Source organism: Cervus elaphus, chromosome 1, assembly GCF_910594005.1.
Source record: "Cervus elaphus chromosome 1, mCerEla1.1, whole genome shotgun sequence".
NCBI lineage: Eukaryota > Metazoa > Chordata > Mammalia > Artiodactyla > Cervidae > Cervus > Cervus elaphus.
Window position 1 is genome coordinate 77,185,239 of NC_057815.1, and position 20,350 is coordinate 77,205,588.

The 20,350-nt window shown below is 38.5% G+C and overlaps 2 protein-coding genes across 7 annotated transcripts in view; one reads left to right on the forward strand and one right to left on the reverse strand.

Annotated features, from left to right (window-relative positions):
- The first annotated feature begins 446 nt into the window (after positions 1-446).
- The window catches only part of HIPK3 (homeodomain interacting protein kinase 3), an 83,182-nt gene continuing 63,278 nt past the window's right edge, over positions 447-20,350 (forward strand). For 4 of the 6 annotated variants that reach the window (XM_043908867.1, XM_043908871.1, XM_043908869.1 and 1 more), the window contains exon 1: positions 447-587. The gene's annotated coding sequence lies outside the window, so the exon portion shown is untranslated. Of the gene's footprint in view, positions 588-1,032; positions 1,466-20,350 lie in introns of those variants that run through there. The other 2 variants (XM_043908868.1, XM_043908875.1) reach the window with 2 other exon arrangements.
- On the reverse strand, positions 10,085-10,409 carry LOC122698188 (60S ribosomal protein L37). The gene has a single exon (XM_043908879.1). The coding sequence runs from the start codon at positions 10,377-10,379 to the stop codon at positions 10,086-10,088; it is 294 nt and encodes a 97-aa protein (XP_043764814.1). The 5' UTR covers positions 10,380-10,409; the 3' UTR covers position 10,085.

Here is a 20,350-nt window from a genome sequence, read left to right on the forward strand (position 1 = left end):
CGGGCGGGCGGTGGCGCTGCGGAGGCGGCGACCGAGACCGGCGGGCGCGGAGGAGGGGCCCGAGACTGGGGCGGCCGGCGGCAGCCGCCTCGGTGACGACTCCCGGCAGCGCGGCGACCAGAGGAGACCGAGCCGCGGGCCCCGCCGTCGCCGCCGCTCCGGGCTGTCTTCCGTCTCCTCCAGTCTCGGCGGGGGCGTCAGGAATGGGCCCCAACCGCCGCGGGCCCCGCACGCTGCGCCGTCCGTAGGCCCCCCAGCAATCGGAGGTCGGCCGGCCGGCCTCTCACCACCCCTCACCCCAGCCGAACCGTCCCCACCCCAAATCCCCGGGAAGGAAGATGAGGGAAACGGGCCCGGCGCTCAGCAGCCAGAGCAGCAGCAGCAGCGGTCGGGGGAGGGTGTTTCGCCGTTTCCTCTCAGCCGCCAGGACAAGATGGCAGCGGCCGCGGAGAGGGCCTGAGCCCGGGCTGGGTGGTGCCGCCTGCTGAAGCGCCTGGCTCCCTGTCCCCGGCGCGGCCCCGCACCCGCCCCGGACATGCTCAGGGCTGCGGCCGCCCGAAGAGGGGAGAGCGCAGGCCTCTAGGAAGGTAAGGGACTAGGGTAAGGGGGCGCCCCCACCCCGGGGCGGAGGTTGGCAGCGCGGGGTGGTGGGGGGGGGGGGGGGGAAACGGCTCTACCGGCCGCGCCTGCGTTCGGAAGGCCAGCGGGCCCCTCCTCCAGACCCTCCCTGGGCCCGACGCCCCCTGAGCGGTCCGCACCCGTCGCGCGTTCCGCACCGGGGTCCGCATCTCCTGTGCGCTCGTGCTCCGCCTTTCCGCCTGGCCCCCTTGGGGTGGCGGATCCAGGCGTCTCCCTCGAGGCCGAGGCGCCCCAGGCCCGAGGCCGCCGGACGCGGGGGGCCGCGCGTGGTTCCTGCGCGCGGTGGCGCAGCCTCCGGGAAGCCGCGCTGGGGCTGGGCCGGGCGGCCCCCGCCGCCCCCTGCCAGGGTTGCGCAACGGCTCTTCCCAGCAACCGAAGTTTTGTTTAGTCCCACTGGCGGGGCGGGGAGGGGGGGCTCTTCTCTCCCCGCAGCCTGGGCCGTCACTACGGAGACCTCTTGTCTTTCATTAAGGGGAACAAACACAAACACACGCACGCACGCAACTTGAGCGCCGCGGCCGATGGCTGCGTCCCTGGCTTTGTGGCCCAGTCCCCAGCGTCGTCGAGCGGCGGGTCCGGAGGGTGTCAACACGAGGGACGTGAGTGCGTGTGATTGTTGGGGAGGAGAAATGTGATCCGCCGCTCCGCGTCCCCCGCCGCGGCCGGAGGAAGGCGTGGCGGCCGCGCGGCGGGTCTGTTGCCGGCGTCTCTCGTTACGGTGGCGGCCGCCCGCTTCCCTTCGCGGCGCTGGGAGAACTCGAGGAAAGGCTTAGGAGGAGAGAAATGTCTGTTTTCCTGTCAGGAGGGAGACGGCTGTTTTAACATGGTATGTAGCTCTCGGCGAAGCCTGTTGTTTCCCAATCTTATCTCTGCTTGAGGAATTGCGCTGAAGGGTGTGTGCGTAAATTACCTTGGACCTGTTACAGAGCAGTCACAACACGTTCAGTCCTTGAACCGTGTTTTCACAACCTCTTGCTGCCCTGTTAGAATTTATTTTTCCACCTGTCGGTCGCTGCTTCTCATTAAAAGGAGCTTCTGTTAGCAGCAGTTTTTCAGATTATCGTCCACTTTACAGACAAAGCTCATGGTTGATTCCATTGTCAACTTTGATGTTTCTCTGGTCTAGGGCCAGAAAAGTTAGCTGGTAAACCAGCTTGTGCCTCTGTTTAGTAGTTTGGTGATTATTATTATTTGTTTTTTCTATTTTAGGTATTTGCTTGTTAGCTGTAGCTTCTGAAGATGAAGGATTTATATTTAAACCGTTTCCGTTTATTTCCAAGTTTTAATTACTGGGCGCTTTAAAATTTTAAGAGGTTCTCTTAATCAAATTTTTGATGAGAACTTTTAAGCAGGATCGGTGAGTTTTGTTACCCACCTAAAAACATTTTAATCCTACATTCTCAATTTTTCAGCAGCTAGGCAAGCCTCACCATATGTTTGATAAGTCTAAATTCTGCTTATGCTTGCAAGTACGGTGCTAATTTTATACAATGAGCCATGATAAGATTTTGATAGGTCATGATTAAACTTAGGATTTAAGTAAACAAAATAAGACTGACCCTTTTTGTTTTCTTTAAAAAAATAGTTTTTATAGTTTTGTTGGTTACCTCATGCCTTCATGCCACTTAAGAGTAATTGAGATGTACCAACCAGGTAAATTAAAGTTCCGTACTTTTTAATCAACAAGCTATTTCTTGGTATATTTATGAGTGTATTAGTGAAGTATAGGGTACTCTTATTTATGAAATACAATGGTTGAGTTTTTCAGATTTTTGAAACGTTTTTAATTTGTGTAAAGGTAAAGATGTGCTGATATGTTTGATATTTTGGCTATTTCATTGTGTGCGGTTCTTTTTTTGTATTTATGGGGAAAATGGAATAATTTGTTCCTTAATTTTTTATACTCTAGGGACTATATTTAAAAAATTTTTGTGGAGAACCTTAGCTTAAAACTATGTTTTAGAAAGATAAAATGAGCTTGAACTCTAGAACAGAGCCAGCCATTAAATGTTTCAGATTTATATTTGGACTCTGCTGACTATAGTAGCTAAACATACATATTAGGCAAGCAGATCATAACCTGGTGAGCCAGTCTTAGTTTATTGTCATAATGCCTTTTCCATTGAACTTGTCATTATCTTGATTATAAACCAGTCATTGGCTTCTGGGCATGGAGTTTTAGAGTCACATAAAAGTGGATGATCTTTATGGAATAATTCCTCTTGTAAACATGCTTGAAAAGAAGCTTCAGATCATACTATTTTAATTTTTTGGATGTTCTGTCATGGGTATCATAAAACAAGGTGCAAATTACAGAGGTGGGTTTCTGTAGCTAGTAAGGCAGGGCACATAAGTATTTGTTGAATGCTGATTATTGAAAGCCCCACCCCCTTTTTTTTTTCCCTTGCAACTTAAAATAGCAGCAGCTGTCAAGTGAACTTTTTCATTGAGCTTTGTTTTAAATATTTGATATATCAACATTGAGGGCATCCCTATGGAAGGGCAGATGAAGAAAATGTAAATTTCAGAGTGCTAAAATGCTGTTTCCCAATCCTGTGTCACATCCATTGAATGGAATACTTGTTTGAGTGTTAGTTTCCATTTGAATGTTAGAATGATTTATTCTGGTAACTTTCGAAGTTAATTTTCTTAGTATGATGATATGGTAGATTAGAATTGCATTATTGGTGGTTAGTTAATTCAAAGTCTTTAGAAAAATATAGTTTCCATTGTAACTTTACTTATGTTTGAATTTGGAGATGAAAATATCATGGCATTATTTAGATTTAAGGGTGTTTTAAGGACCTTTGAATTTTCCCACATTTAAAGTATCTGTCCAGAATTATTCTTGCTTCTTAACTATTAAAGGACATAAGATGATTTGTTGCATGATTATATTGTTGGTACCAAAAGAAATCTTCATGTGAAATTTCTGTGTTTGCAGCTGTCCTAGTTTCCTAAAGTCTGAAATTGAGACTCCCAGTGTGATATGTTTAACTTGGAAGTTACTTTTGATGACAAACCCTAGAACTTTGTAAAAATCAAGGAACCTATCAGTGTATTTTATTTTAAAAAAGAGCCCCTCCCTGCTCCCTCATGCCCCCCTCCCCTTCCACTTGCTGAAAGCTTTGTGGTGGGTATAATCTTTTCTGTGTAATACGAATGTAAGTCTAAATAAGTTATTTGAAATGTCCTTTCTGATTCTGGATTCAGCTGCTTAAAAAATTAATATACATACATAAACACGCATATATATATATTGTCTAATACATTAAAGCATACAATATAAGTTGAATATAGGGCTATAGATTTGGAATAGAAGTTTTGAATTAGTGGAGGATTTTAGGGTTAGCCAAAGTCCACCCCTTTTAGTTGGATTGGTATAATTAAGAGTGATTTGGGGAGGAACAGTTTAATATTAGTGTGCTGCTTCTGTAGCTTTGTCACAGCTGTCCTTTTTTTTTTGAAGTCTTAATCACTGTCAAGACAGAACAGATATTTGGAGGATGTATGTTACACATTTTACCCAAATATTTGTCAAGTTAGACCTTGACCAATTTAGCAGATCAGGCTGTTCTCCACAGTTGCAACTTCGGCCATGTGTCACTACACAAAGGCAACATGTTGTCTGGATTCTGAAGCATGCCACTGAATGCTGGGGCGTTAGAGCTGCTGCTCTCACCGCTCCTGTGGAAATTGAAAGAACAGGCTAAGTATTGGAAATACTGTATTTTTAGGGTGGCATTTATAGTTTGTGGACAGTTAAGACATTAAGCTGATTTACTTTGTCTTTCATATTTAGTAGTTAATGGCAAGAAAGCTGTCTTTTTTTTCTTTGAATGATGTCTTTTTCTAATGCAAAAGTCTTTAAAATGAAACAAACCAAGATAATATTTTTTTTACCTTAAGTGTATTTTATTTTGATCCAAGCAATTTGCCTAATTTTCTGAGTGAGCATTTTTCACTCCTAAGGGGGACTGAGTGGAAGGGAAGGTAGAGGGCAGATGCTTCAGAGACAGCTGGGCTGTGGTGAGGGTGATGGTGAGGCGTGGGTTTCATTGGATTTGGGAGACTTAAGAAATCTGTTTTAAATGTTCAAGTTTCTAGAAACCAGAGTTCTCTTAGTTGTAAAGTCAATGAAATATTGTGGTAGCTTGGAGGAAAGATTATGAATATGGCATTGACACCTGCTGAATGATCATTCTTGTGAAATAATGTTTATCATCCTTGACCAGTTTTTAAATCCTCCCCAGCCCCTAATTTATTTTCCTTAAAGTATAATTTAGGGACGATAGACTTTTTATACAATTAAAAAAAAAAGAACATGTTACAGGCCTATCTTGAGATTAGAGGTGTGACAAGAACAGAACATATTGCCATTATGATGAGTTTGATTTATGGGAATAATATTTTTAGTTTTTGGAGATCCTTAAAAATAAAACTGAAGTGCACTTAATACGCGAATCTAGGTTTTTCAAAACACAGGCTTCTTTGTCACACAGTTCATTTTTACATTTTAAGAGGAACATCTCTTTTAAAGATTAGACTTCCAGATACTTTTTGGTGTTGCATTTTCTTTCTTGCTTTGTCTTTTTTTCTTTTTTAAATGAAAAGGTGGTTACACCTAAAAGAAGCAGAGGTTTGTGGAATAGGGAAAAATAGTACTTGGCTCCTCTGAACTGTACCTTTTCCTTGATGTAAGTGAAGTGAAGTCGCTCAGTCGTGTCTGATTCTGCGACGTCATGAACTGTACTCTGCCAGTCTCCTCCATCCATTGGGTTTTCCAGGCAAGAATACTGGAGTGGGTTGCCATTTCCTTCTCCAGAGGGAATCGAACCTGGGTCTCCCGCAATGCAGGCAGTCTCTTTACTGTCTGAGCCACTAGGGAAGTGAGGATCTAAATTGTGAAAAACTGGTTATTTAGTATAACTCTTTGGTCACGTTGAAAATAAGGGATTGCCAGGGGTGGTCAGATTTAGTTCTTTCTCATGTAATTATTAATGCTGGAGTACCTTTCCTAATTGGAAAAAAAATTGAAGTTTGATAGATATTGAAATAATCAAATCAGCAGACTGAGTCACTCTCTCCTTCCTTTAAAATTTTGTAATCATTTATTATATATTATATTTGGTTACATATGGATTACCAAGAAAACTGTCTTTAGGATTTGATAGAAAATATAAAGCTTGGCTGTATTTGACCAGCCAGTTCATTTTAGAAATTTTAAAAAGTATTTGATTTACTAAAAGAAAATTTATATTAACTTCAAACACTTCAACTTCCTGCTTTGTTGCATATTGTTCATAAATTAAAATGTGTTACAGTTTTTGAAAAACAGAAGGTAAACTTTGCAGAAAGTAACTTGTTTAAAAAATGTTTCCTCCCCTATAAAGCAATTATTTTAAAGGCGTAAAAATTTCATTACCGTATATATTGACTGTGTGTTATCTGTTTAATAATACATCAGGAGTCTTGTAGGTCTGGTAAACTATACTACTTTAGATAAATAATGCTCAGTCTTACATAGTTAATAAGTTAGATGGACTGATAACATTGAAAATTGAACCCGACTTTCTAGAGACATTTTTTTTTAAAGAGTATAATACTTCTGAGGACTTTAAATCTGTAACTTATTGTAACTTTTAATGAGATTAAATAGGGTTCAGTGACATAAAACCACCATGAAAATTAGAGGTTATGTGCTAGATAGCCTATAGCTCTGATGCTGTGTTCACTACATTCTCAAAACAAAGCATGTTCTGGGCCAGTTTCAGTGGCGATAGTATAGGTACCTCTGTAGTATATTAGTTATAGTTTTCTATTTTAAGTAGATAAGAGTAGTATTGGGTTCAAAAGTATTGGGTTTTTAATCCGGTTAGTATGCTTTAAATATTTTTTTGTAGCTGGATCATTGACTCTGACCACAAATAAATGAAATTTTATTATGATAGGTAAAACAAAGATAAATAAGTATATGAAAGTTATCTCGTACGTTTGAGTGCCCATTAACTGCAAATTACTGTCTATGGATGAAGAGTAAAACATGATAATCTCTGCTTTGAGGAAGTAGATTCTATGAATTTTATTTTTGTGATAATCTTTCCATCAAGTCTAGCCAATTTATAGTTTAATAGCCTTATATTGCCTAATAGAGATCTGTTGTGTTATTTAGTCACTAAGTCGTGTCCAACTGTTTTGTGACCCCTGAACTGTAGCCTACCAGGTTTCTCTGTCCATAGATTTTCCAGGCAAGAATACAGGAGTGGGTTGTCACTTCCTTATTCAGGGAATCTTCCCAACCTAGGTATTAAACCTGCATCTCCTGCCTTGGCAGGCAGATTGTTTATCATTGAGCCACCGGGGAAGTGGCTGAGTAGTGTAATTGCCTTTATTGCCTTATGGAGATATACATATGTTAATTTAAATGAAGGAGAGGGTCATTTCTCAGATACGGTTAATCTCATTTGCTTATTTTCTAGTTGTTTCCTTCTGGACTTGCCCAATTCTTGTATTGCCTGAGAAAGTTATTATAGGATTGCCTCTTCTAATTATATTATTACTTTCTCAGTTTGGAGTTGCTGCTGCTGCTAAGTCGTTTCAGTCGTGTCCGACTCTGTGAGACTCCATAGACGGCAGCCCACCAGGCTTCCCCGTCCCTGGGATTCTCCAGGAAAGAACAGTGGAGTGGGTTGCCATTTCCATCTCCAAAGCATGAAAGTGAAAAGTGAAAGTGAAGTTGCTCAGTCGTGCGGGACTCTTAGCAACCCCATGGACTGCAGCCTACCAGGCTCCTCCGTCCATGGGATTTTCCAGGCAAGAGTACTGGAGTGGGTTGCCATTGCCTTCTCCGTAGGGCTCTCCAAATCTCATTCTTATGCCATCTGTGGGAAGAAAACAGGTGAAAACTGGGTATAGATAGAATTTCATTTTAAGGTACTTTTAAAAAATATTGAAATTTCTGGCTATAACTCATTTTGAAACCACTCTTCAGAAGGGATATTATTTGTGTACTTAATTTGTGTAAATCAAGTCTGTCTTATGTTGAGGTCCTTAAAACAGTCATGCAAAAGGCAAGTGTTGTGTTTATCCTATTACAATTGTGTATGATAAATTCTTAATGAACTTTGACAGTTTGGTAACATTTTGATATTTTATACATGTGTATTTAAAATGGAATTCTTTTTCTTTTTGGCCACACTGTACATCTTGCAGGATCTTAGTTCCCCAATCAGGGATTGAACCCAGGCCCCAGCAGTGAAAGTTGGGAGTCCTAACCCCTGAACCGCCAGGGAATTTCCTAAAATTGTATTCTGCATGGAAACCTACTCAGAGTGTTAGGGACTATAACATAATTGGTTTCCTAATAGCTTTTGAGTAGAAAATAGTTGGAATACTTGCCTTGTCAGTTGCCCTAAGCCTAGTGTGACAGTGCTGGAAGTATTTCTAGTGGCTGCTTTGAAACTTGCAAAATCACTTTTAAAGTATCTCATATCTGAATGTATATCTAGCTTGAAATTGTTTCCTATTAATCTGATTGGAGGAAAATGAAATACCTCAATTGAACATGGAACAACAGACTGGTTCCAAATAGGAAAAGGAGTACACCAAGGCTGTATATTGTCACCCTGCTTATTTAACTTATGTGCAGAGTACATCATGAGAAACGCTGGGCTGGAGGAAGCACAAGCTGGAATCAAGATTGCCAGGAGAAATATCAATAACCTCAGATATGCGGATGACACCACCCTTATGGCAGAAAGTGAAGAGGAACTAAAAAGCCTCTTGATGAAAGTGAAAGGGGAGAGTGAAAAAGTTGGCTTAAAGCTCAACATTCAGAAAACGAATATCATGGCATCTGATCCCATAACTTCATGGGAAATAGATGGGGAAACAGTGGAAATAGTGTCAGACTTTATTTTTCTGGGCTCCAAAATCACTGCAGATGGTGACTGCAGCCATGAAATTAAAAGACGCTTACTCCTTGGGAGGAAATTTATGACCAACCTAGATAGCACATTAAAAAGCAGAGACATTCCTTTTCCAACAAAGGTCCATCTAGTCAGGCTATGGTTTTTCCAGTGGTCATGTATGAATGTGAGAGTTGGGCTGTGAAGAAAGCTGAGTGCTGAAAATTGATGCTTTTGAACTGTGGTGGTGGAGAAGACTCTTGAGAGTCCATTGGACTGCAAGGAGATCCAACCAGTCCATCCTAAAGGAGATCAGTCCTGGGTGTTCATTGGAAGGACTGATGCTGAAGCTGAAACTCCAATACTTTGGCCACCTCATGCGAAGAGTTGACTCATTGGAAAAGACTGATGCTAGGAGGGGTTGGGGGCAGGAGGAGAAGGGGACAACAGAGGATGAGATGGCTGGATGGCGTCACCAACTCAATGGACATGAGTTTAAGTAAACTCCGGGAGTTGGTGATGGGCAGGGAGGCCTGGCGTGCTGCAATTCATGGGGTCGCAGAGTCGGACACGACTGAGCGACTGAACTGACTGACTGATAACCTAGTTTTATAAAATAACAATATATTCCATTGTAGGGCAAAAGTTACATTAAAAAAATATAAAGTCGTATCTAAACTGTTCTTTGTTTGGTCAGAGACCATGTCTCAAAGGTTTTTATATCTCCTCAAGTGGCCTGCTTGACATTGGGGAATCAAGTATAATTATCACTGATAGTGTGTTGGTGAAGTCGCTCGGTCATCTCTTGACTCTTTGCGACCCCATGGACTGTAGCCTACCAGGCTCCTCCGTCCATGGGATTTTTCCAGGCAACAGTACTGGAATGGGTTGCCATTTCCTTCTCCAATAAAAGTAGTCATAAATCATAAAAGTACTCAAATACTGGCATACTTTATTGAGTAGCTTGATTGGTACCTGACCAAGCAATTGTGAATGTATCAAAGACCCATTTGACTTCTCAAAACACTATTTTTCCCCCCACCTCCTTATTTCTAGCAAATGAGTCTGTTTCTTAGGTAGAGGTCAACTGATACCAACTTCCTCCAGATTTCCAATGCTTTTCTTCTGAGTATAACTTCTACCATTACCCATTTTGTGTTTCCACTACTCTCTCAAGAAAAGAAATACCTCTTTTCCTCCAAGACTACTCCCTATTCTCTTTTGTGGATTTTATCCTAAAATGTTTGTCAGCATCTTGAACCTATCCAGTAACTTTACTTTCCCTCGTTTTCTTGACCCCTTTTCTTCAGCCTTAAACAGGCATCTTTTAATTGTGCCTCCGCAGGTCTGTGGACCTATCTTCCCTACTCTATTCCTTCCACATTTCTTTGTGTGTACTTTAGCCTCCACTTGACAATGCAGCTCTCTGTCCATGCCACTCTAGTGACGTTACTCCCACTAAGCTCACCAGTATTCTTTTTTTTTTTTTTTTATTTTTAAAAGCCAGAACATTTATTGCGCGACTAATTGTTGAAATCCTTAGGATGAACTGGATGCTGCAACAGCCGCTCGCTTGGGTTTAGGTGTTGTTCCTTCACGGAATCCATGCCTGAATCTGCGGTATACAATTTTTAGGTGCCTCATTCGACCAGTCCCGGTGGTATTTCGTCTTTTAGCTTTAGCACTCCAATTATACTTTCTCTTTCGCTTGGCAGGGTAGCCACACTTGCCACAGGTCGACTTCTGAAGGTGGTAGGCCTTAGAGCCACAGCGGCGGCACAGCGTGTGCGTCTTATTCCGACGCTTTCCAAACGATGACGTTCCCTTCGTCATCTTGCTTCTGCCGCCGAGACCAAAGCACCAGTATTCTTTTATTCATGGTTTGTGTATTCCTCCAGGTGATTGAATCCAGTCACTATTCAGTTCTGAGCTGCTTCTAGCTCATCTTCTGAACTGTCTCCTGAACTCCCTATTTTTCCTGTGCAGGTAGCTCAAACTGAATTGATAATCTTACTTCCAAATTTGTTCCTTTTTCTGCATTTCCTTTTTGGTATTCTTATTCATATTCTTTTGTGGTTTTAATGTTTGAAACTTTTAAGTCTTAAACTTTTTTTTTTCTGATGAGTGCATTAAAAAAATAATACTAAAAACAAGACAAACAGCCACAACTGTGCTTTGCAGAACAAAATCTTTCAGTTTTTATCAAGTCTCCTTTTTGGAGATCCATATTAAGAAAATAAAGTATGTATAAAAACTATATGAAAATATTATTTACAACTTTATAAATGTGAAAAAACTGGGGAAAAAGCAGTCTAGCAACTTAGGATATGCATATGTGGTAGAATATTATGCTGCTGTTTAAAATAAGAGTAAAGATATCCTGTAAGAGAACAAACTGACATCAGGTTATACATGTATTATAAGCATGTGATAAAACATATATTAGAATGACTGAAGGAAATGTTTTTGTGCAAAATGTTAAATTTCACAGATTAGTCCACTCATTCTAGCCATCTGATTTCAAGTAACAATAAGGGTTAGTGATAATTTTTATTCTTTGAATTTGCAAGGCTTCTATGAATAAATAACATTTAAGTCATAATGTTGTAATATGACCATTTTGGCATATTCATCATGTATAGTTAATATGTAATCATTAGTTTTACATCTGAGATTCTATCCAGCCTCTTCCTCAATTGCCTGGAAAATGGCATGAGTTCAGTTTTGGCCAATAAGAACTTTTTAGTTATTATCTGGAGGATAAATTTCTCATCAGTAAGGTGTAACTACTTTGTGGCCATTTTCAAATGATTCAGTGTGTTTTTGTTTTATGCCGTGAAATCAGTAGCTAGCCTTAATTTTGAACTTAAAAATTAGGGGCTTTCCTGGTGGCTCAGTGGTAAAGAATCCGAGCACCAATACAGGAGACTCAAGTTTGATCCCTGATCCAGGAAGATCCCACATGCAGCAGAGCAGCTCAGCCCCTTGGCCACAACTATTGAGCCTGTGCTCTCGAGCTTGGGAAACGCAACTTTTGAGTCCACGTGCTGCAGCCATGGAAGCCAGCTTTCCTCAAGCCTGTACTCCACAATAAAAGCCACTGCAAATAAGCCTGTCCAATGCAAAGGAGAGTAGACCCTGCTGGCTTCAGCACAGCCAAAAACAAATAAATAAATAAATTATTTAGGAAAAAATGTGTACGATGTTACAGGCAACTTCATTCTGAATGACTTTCTTTTTTAAAAACTTATTGAAGTATAGTTGATTAACAGTGTTGTGTTAATTTCTGATGTATAGCAAAATGATTTGTTTATACATATATATGCATATGTATATCATTTTTCCATATTTTCCATTATGATTTATTATATTGAATGTAGATATTGAATATACTATATACCCTGTGGTATTTAGTAGGAGGACCTTTCTGTTTACCAATTCTATGTATAATAGTTTGCACTGCAGTCCCCACTCTCAATTCATTGCCCCTGCCCGCTTAACAACCACAAGTCTGTTATATTTGTGAGTCTGTTTCTTTGAATTAAACTTTCTTAATCATGTTTTTATCTTTTCATGTGTTGCTGTTGTTAAGAAAACTCTTTGAGTTTTTCTTATCTTTATAATTCTGATACATATAATTGTATGGTATCCTATATGACAGTGTGGCTTTTTATACTGATAAAACAGATTTTTTTCAATGTTTCTGTGAGCTTGATGTGGAAGAAATAAATGTTTATGTGACCCTTGCTGAATGGATATAAATCTGCAGTTTTAGTTCACAGCTTATTACATACAACCCAACAATGTGTCACTTTAAGAAGTTAATGGCTAGAGGTAGTCGGAGCCAAACAGAAGCAGTTGTAATAGTTTCTAAGAATTCATCAGTCCTCTAAGTACTTTTGAGAAACTGATTGTTTTCCCGCTTTAGGGCTTTATGAATTGCTTTGTTCTTTAGTTTTTTTCTGGCTTTCTTAAGGATATCCATTTTAAATTTCTGCCCTGTCCTCTTCCTCAAATTTGTCATGAGAATAAGAGTGAGATCTTTGTTTTTCTTAATATAGTCTCATTTCTGTTCCTTCTATTGTTTCTCACTTGATACCATAGAGATTCCAGAAGCGCAGGATTTCCTGATGCCATTGTGAAAGATCATCTTCACAAGATGTATATGACATTTGAAATTTGAAAGTAAAGTTTCTTCACTTAGAAAGGTTTTTGAAGGTACTTCACTAGATATCTCAAAAAGGACTTGTTGATAAAATGGATATCTGGCAACCAGCTATGAAGAGAGAGAACATAATTGTAGGGAGGAAAAAACCTATGAATTTAGCAGTGTAGGTCACATAAGGAACATATACAGGGTCTTAACATAATTTGGAAAGAACAAGGAATTGACTTTTTTGTTCCAGTTTATTTTTTCAAGCCCTAAAATGTCTTTCATAAAGATTTTTCAAAATTAGAAGTACTAAAATCAAGCTTATGCCACTGTAAATATTTGTCTCTTCAGCTCTTAGAAATGCACAGCTGTTATTAGTGTGTGCGTGGTGGTGGGCAGCTTACTGTTCTCAGTTCGCGCTAGTTTTTAGACTTTCAACTCTTGTAGTATGCATGACTCTTGAGTGGTAGTACTCTTAGCTATGAATGAAGAACACTGTATAGAAGGAGAATCTTAAAATTGTTTATTTAGCATAGCCCATAATTTAGAAAATTTTTGTAGAACTTGACCTTTAATTCTATAAATGTTCATTTAGAACTTTGAACTCTTATCTCTTATAAAAATCTTGTCAGCAGCATTTTTTTTTCTTCATATTGCTTGATCAGCAGTAGATGTTTGATCAAATTATTAATCTATGATTCAGCTTCCTCTGAATTGTTTCAGAGGTGTTTTAGGTTAGGAGATATTCATGCTTTAACAGTTGGTTACATGGATTTTCATTTTAATAAGAAAAGTTTTGTAGTGATTCCTTTGGGACAGACTTTCCTACAAAGTAGAAGGCAATTCATTTGGCTTTCTAGAAGGGAGTTATTCATAACCTAAAGATATAAGGCTGTTTAATTTTTCTAATAATCCATTGGTAGGTACTGGCATTGGTAGATACTGTGTGATGAATTTAAGGAAATTTTCTTTTGTACTTGTTTTATAAACTAGATTTGAATTATGAATCTTAAAGTTTATTTCAATAAAAAGAGTGCTTCAGAGGAACTTTTCATTTTTAGTCAACTTTTCTGTTAATATTTCCATTTCTGAGTTTTGATTTTTACATAGCTTCAAAAAAATCTAGGGAATTATATGCTTTAGGAAATGTAGTTCTTAAATACTGTTTTTCATTAACTCTCTTCTAGCCTTTCTAAAGACTTGTATTGGCAGGGTGGATTCTAGCAGCTTTAAAATGTCCAGCGGATCACTTTCTGTTCCAAAAGCTGGAATGCTTTGCTAAGTCAGATGAAGCTTGTATTTAACATGCTGATTTGTGTTACAGTCAACACATTCCCTAGATGCTTTGTTCACAATACTGCTGGAAAATACCCAAGACTTTAGTGTTTTCAAATAAATGTTTTGTAGGTACCAGAGACAGCAGATTTATTTTATGAAGCTTTACAGTTTGAAGTGGTTCATGCATATGCGGTTTCTTACATGAAATATTTTCGTGTCAGTAATTTCCTGGATATAATAATTGATACAGTGACCTGTTTAATAATATAGACATTAAAAATGGCCAGTGAAGACTTAAACTTACTATTCACACTAAAAACTTAACTTTCTGGCATACCCTGTCTTTTATTTCTAAGAAGACTTGCTGTTTTGTTTTTGTATAAATATGTACTTTAAACAAAGTAATTGAAAAATGAAAGCATGACTAGATACTACTTTTTATTGACTAAATATTGCTAATCATACAGTTTCATTTTCTAATTCCTGTTGTAGAACCTTGTTTAGACTAGTACTAAGGTTCTCTGTCTTTCAGGAATAAAAAGACTCTTTTATCGTCAATTTATTGGACCACATAGTGAAATACTAGTTTTAGTCTCTATTGATTGAAGAAATTACATAATGACCCAAAGCTTCAAAAGCAAGTGTGAATTAAATAATATATTTTAAGGAAAAGATTTCCTGTCATTGCTTATGAATACTTTTTTATTAATGGGGGCACATGATCCCAGGGACTTGCTCTGTGCCTGACAATTCTAGATTTAGGTGATCTAGGCCATACCTAAGATATTCAGCAGCTCACTCTCAAATGAGTAATGCTTGAAGAGCAGCCTTGTGCAAGAAAAACATTGTCACTTGACAAAAATTCAGACCTACAGACAATTTGCAAGAGTAGTACAAAGAACTCCTATGTATTTTTCACCTGGATGCTTCAAATGTTAACACTTTTACCCCATTTGCATTTACCTTTTCCTCTCTATATCTGTGTTTTCTTTCCTGAACTTTTTGAGAGTACGTTGCAGACTTGATGTCCATATGCCCCTGATTTCTCTTCCATGAAAGCGAAGGCTGTTTTGTTTTGTGTCTCTGTTTTCTGTAATCTGGAAGGTTTCTCAGTCTTTGTGTTGTTTCCTGATACTGACATTGTGACGAATACTGCTAGCTGTTTTATAGAATGGCCGTCAACTCGGATGTTTGTTTTCTTGTGCTCAGAAGCAGCAGAGTGAAATATATTCCTCTCAATAAGCATACCAGGAGTCACGTGATAGCAATCTATCCCATTGCTAGAGAGTTTAACATTGATTACCCGGTTAATGTGACATGTGCCCATTTCTTTTTTTTTTGATTTAACATGTATCTTGTGGGAATGTACTTTGAAAATGTGTAATTGTCAAGAACTATGAAAGGTCTTGCAAACTAACAGATTATGAATGGCTACTGCAGAAGACAGACTCTGAGGTAAGAGATAAAGGACTTCATTTCTTACTGAGCAATGGTAGTAGTCAGCGGGTCAGTGTTTCCTCTGTTTTCCCGGCTCAGTTCCCACAGGATGATGCAAACAGGGCCGGGTGCCTCACGCACTAGAGGAGCTGCACTGTAGGAGAGGCAGCCCAGGTTTGGAAAACGCAAATCCTTTGTAAGGGGCAGTGAGCCTGCCTGACATGCACCCAGGAGGGAGTCATTATCTTTGTTATCCTGGGCATGAAGTAACCTGCCTTTGCTCAGGAAGACGCTATCTCTACCTTCCAAGGCTGTTCAGTATACAAATATCCTTGAGAAGAGACTCCAAAACAAAGGCATTCAGTGTCTCTGCTTGCAAGACACGGAGAAGCATGAGAGAGCTGTGGTGAATTGTCTCCCAACAATAATATCCTATTATTCTTGAAACTTTCACCATTAAAAAAAATTTTTTTTATTGGAGTATAGTTGACTTACAACATGTGTTAGTTTAAGGTATACAGCAGAGTGATTTAGTTATTCATATATTCATTCTTTTTCTTACCCACTAGTTTTTGCACCCATTGATAATTCTTGTTTAAGTCAGTTATTATGGTTGTTGCCAAGTAGTTTAATTTTTAATTCCATCATTCCTTTACATTTATTGCTTTTCCCTCTTTCCTGACTGTTATCCCACGTCACTTACTTGCGGCCCGTGGGATAGCTTCCTAAGTAAACTCCTCAAGTGAATGCGGGCCTTTGGTAAGAATCTGCATTTAATAGGGCTCAGTCACAAGGTACCTCAAACTCAGCGTATCTAAAATTGAGTTCAATTTTTCCTGTCTCATTTCTACTTTAAAATATTTTTTTTGTTCACATTTGGTTATCATTTTTTCAAGTCAGAAGCATGATTGTGACACTTCCTTCATTCCTCACCAAGTTCTGTGGCTCTATCGCCTAGTTACCTATCACTGTTGGTAATCAGTACTCTCTCATTCCATTATTTCTGCCTTTGCTCAGAGTCTGATCAGCTATTACCTGGATTATTAGGGTAGTCTTTCAACTGTTGTTTCCATTGTTGTCTCTTTCCAGTTTATTGTTCACAAATTTTCCTGAATTATCTTTCTAAAATACAAATAAGGTAAAAAAAAAACACACAAATATGATTATATTGATTTCCTATTTAAAACATTTCAGAGACACCTCATCGCCCATAGCTTCTTAGTATGGAAGAAGAAGTTCTTTGTGATCTTTCTTTTTAAAGTTGTCTTTTTTCTTCTCAAGAGAATGTTTTTCTCCAGCTGCCCCTGGCAGTAAGTATGTTCTAGAGCAGAGGTTGGCAAATTTTCTTAAAGGGCTTGATGGGAAATATTTTAGGCTTTGTAAGTGGCATATGATCCCTGTTGCGTACATTTCTTCTTTTTTTTTTAAACCTTTAAAAATATAAAAGACATTCTTAGCTTGTGGGCCATACAAAAATAGTCGGGGTTGAATTTGGCTAACTGTAATTTGTGGGCCCCTGTTGTAGCCACACAAAGCCAATGTGTCATGTTTTTCATTAGTCTCTTTTCTTATACATGCTATTGGTTTGTGCTATTGGAATATCCTTCCTAAGTGGCAGACTTCTTTCCATCATCCTTCAAAATTTAGCTCAGGTTAACTTCTTAGTGAATCCTGTGTTCTTTCAGGCATATGTTAATCATCCCCCTTTTTTTGCTATCTGTGTGCACCATATATCCTTGTTACTGCCCTCATTAGAAATGTAGTTATATGTATATATGTGTTTGCCTTTTCCTAGAAGGAGCTCATTGATGAAAAAACATGCTTCATTGCTAAATCTTCCTCCTCCTAAATATTTTTACTTGATTTGGATTGAAAGAAAAATTTAAAAATTGAAAGAATGGGATGAAATAATGGTATGGCTGACTGAATAAGCTAATAAAATATATCTAAAATGGTTATATGTTTTCTGGCTCTTAAAATTAAAGAGGATATCCTCTTCTCTGGTATATTTTTTTCCTTCTATATTTAAAAATTAATGTAAATTTAGGCTATGAAAGTATAGAGAGTAAAAGAACCAGCTCCTTTGCAGCTGCCACCCTGGGTACAAAATAGTCCCTGTGGTTGGAGTCTCTCCTTCTCCCTTTCTCCTTGGCATGTTTATAATTTCTGTGCATGATTTTATACTTTTGCCACATACTTAATGTATCTAAAAACACAATATAGGTTTATTGCTGTTGACTTTTAATAAATAATACATGTTCTTCTGTAACATGTTTCTTGTTTTACATTGTTCTGAGATTTAACCATGTTGATATGTATAATTTACATTAATTCACTTTGTTGCATGTCTTTAATTCTAACATGCACAATTTTCCCCACGTTTTAACATCTTTGAAATTGTGATAATATCTTAATTAGTGTCTTAACCTTATAATTGTTTTCTTTTTGCAGTACAGAAATATGTGATGATTGTGCTATAAGCCACAGTTGTGTGTTGTATGAAAAAGTCAAAACAACTGTATCCATTCCTTTTCTGACAATTAGGTTGCTTCAAAATTTTGTTCCTGTGCAGCTGTGAACATTATTTTACCTGTTTTTTTTTGTTTGTTTTTTTGATTAGTGCTTTTACCTTCTTTTTTTTTTTATTTATTTTTTTGTCATACATTGATATGAATCAGCCATAGATTTACACGTATTCCCCATCCCGATCCCCCCTCCCACCTCCCTCTCCACCCGATTCCTCTGGGTCTTCCCAGTGCACCAGGCCCGAGCACTTGTCTCATGCATCCCACCTGGGCTGGTGATCTGTTTCACCATAAATAGTATACATGCTATTCTTTTGAAATATCCCACCCTCACATTCTCCCACAGAGTTCAAAAGTCTGTTCTGTATTTCTGTGTCTCTTTTTCCGTTTTGCATATAGGGTTATCGTTACCATCTTTCTAAATTCCATATATATGTGTTAGTATGCTGTAATGTTCTTTATCTTTCTGGCTTACTTCACTCTGTATAAGGGGCTCCAGTTTCATCCATCTCATTAGGACTGATTCAAATGAATTGTTTTTAACGGCTGAGTAATATTCCATGGTGTATATGTACCACAGCTTCCTTATCCATTCATCTGCTGATGGGTGCTTTTACCTTCTTATTTTTTATTTTTTTAAAACACCAAGAATACTTTGTATTGGGGTATAGCCAGTTAACAATGTTGTGATAGTTTCAGGTGAACACTGAAGGATCTCAGCCATACATAGTCATGTGTCCATTCTCCCCCAGACTCCCTTCCCATCCAGGTTGACACATAACATTGAGCAGAGTTCCATGCGCTAAACAATAGGTTTTTGTTGGTTATCCACTTTAAATGTAGCAGTGTGTACAGGACCTTCCCAGAGTCCTTAACTACCCCTTCCCCCTGGCACCCATGAGTTACTTTTCTGTGAGTCTCTTTCTGTCTTGTAAGTAAGATCATTTGTATCATTTCTTCTTAGATTCCACATACAAGGGATGAGATGTGATGTTTTTCCTTCTCTGTATGACTTATTCACTCAGTATGACACTCTCTGGATCCATCTGTGTTGCTGCAAATGGCCTTATTTCATTCTTTTTAATGACTGAGTAGTATTCCATTTTGTGCGTACATATGTGTGTGCATATATGTATACCACGTCTTCTCTATCCATTCCTGTAAATGGATATTTAGCTTGTTTCCGTGTCTTGGCCATTGTAAACAGTGCTGCAATGAACACTGGGGTGCGTGTGTCTTTTTGGGCCATATTTTTCTCTGGATATATGTGAATTAATCTATGTGAGTTTTTTAGACATTAAAAAACTCTCATAGATTATTAATTCATTTATCATTTGAAATATATGTTGACAATTAGGTCAGTTAACAGGAATTCAAACTTCCACCCACATAATACAGTGTTTGGAAAAGGTTTTCATTTGTGGTATCATCATAATTATTTCAAGGGGTGATGTTTTAGAAAATCTATACAATAAACTAATATTAATTTTAAAGTTGTATTTATGAGCTAATCCAAGATACAATGGTTAAAGTGGCATTACAATAATAAATAGTTGTGCAGTTAATAACTTTTTTCAGTCACTCTAAGTCAAGTAGTGTGATACTTGTTTTTAGCATTCTTCTTGTCCTTCAGCTTTAAAGCTCTTAAGAATGTCCTTTTTTATTCCTCAATAAAATGATGGCAAATTCTCAGTTGAAATGGAAATGAAGTTCTGATATTGATTGCATGGTTTCCAGTTACAAATATCATAAAAATGATTCTGAATGAAACTTTATTGATGTCTTAATATTCTTTATGCCCCAAAATATTCATGTACCTGAAAATATTTTAAAAATGGAAACCCTTTTTAAGTATATTTATGAAAACAAAATCTTTAAGTCTGTGGATAAACCAAACTGGAACAATTTATTATTTACATGAAACTAGATTAGAGATGGTATTGTTACCTTGAAGACTTCTGTCTCCTTTGATCTGTCAGACCTTATGAATCAGTCATTTATACAAAAATTAGAGTTGTGATAAAACTATTGTTTGCAATATCATATAAAAAAATAAGTGAAAATATTTGACACTGTAGAACAGCTTGAGTCTTTATTTGTTTAACTCTGTGCTGGACTTTGTGAAGAATGCAGAAGTAGTATGAGACTTTGATAACAAAGTCTTGCAGAGATGTTTGTACATCTGTGTTCACAGCAGCATTATTCACAGTAGTTGAACGGTAGAAGCAACCCATGTATCTTTAGATGACTGAATGGATAAAAATGTGGCATAAACATTCAGTGGGATCTTACTTAGCTTTTAAAAAGAAAATTCTGACACATGCTGCAACGTGGATTAACCTCGAGGACATTTTATGCTAAGTAGAATAAGCCAGTCATAAAAGGATAAATGTGTAACTAAACTTATATGA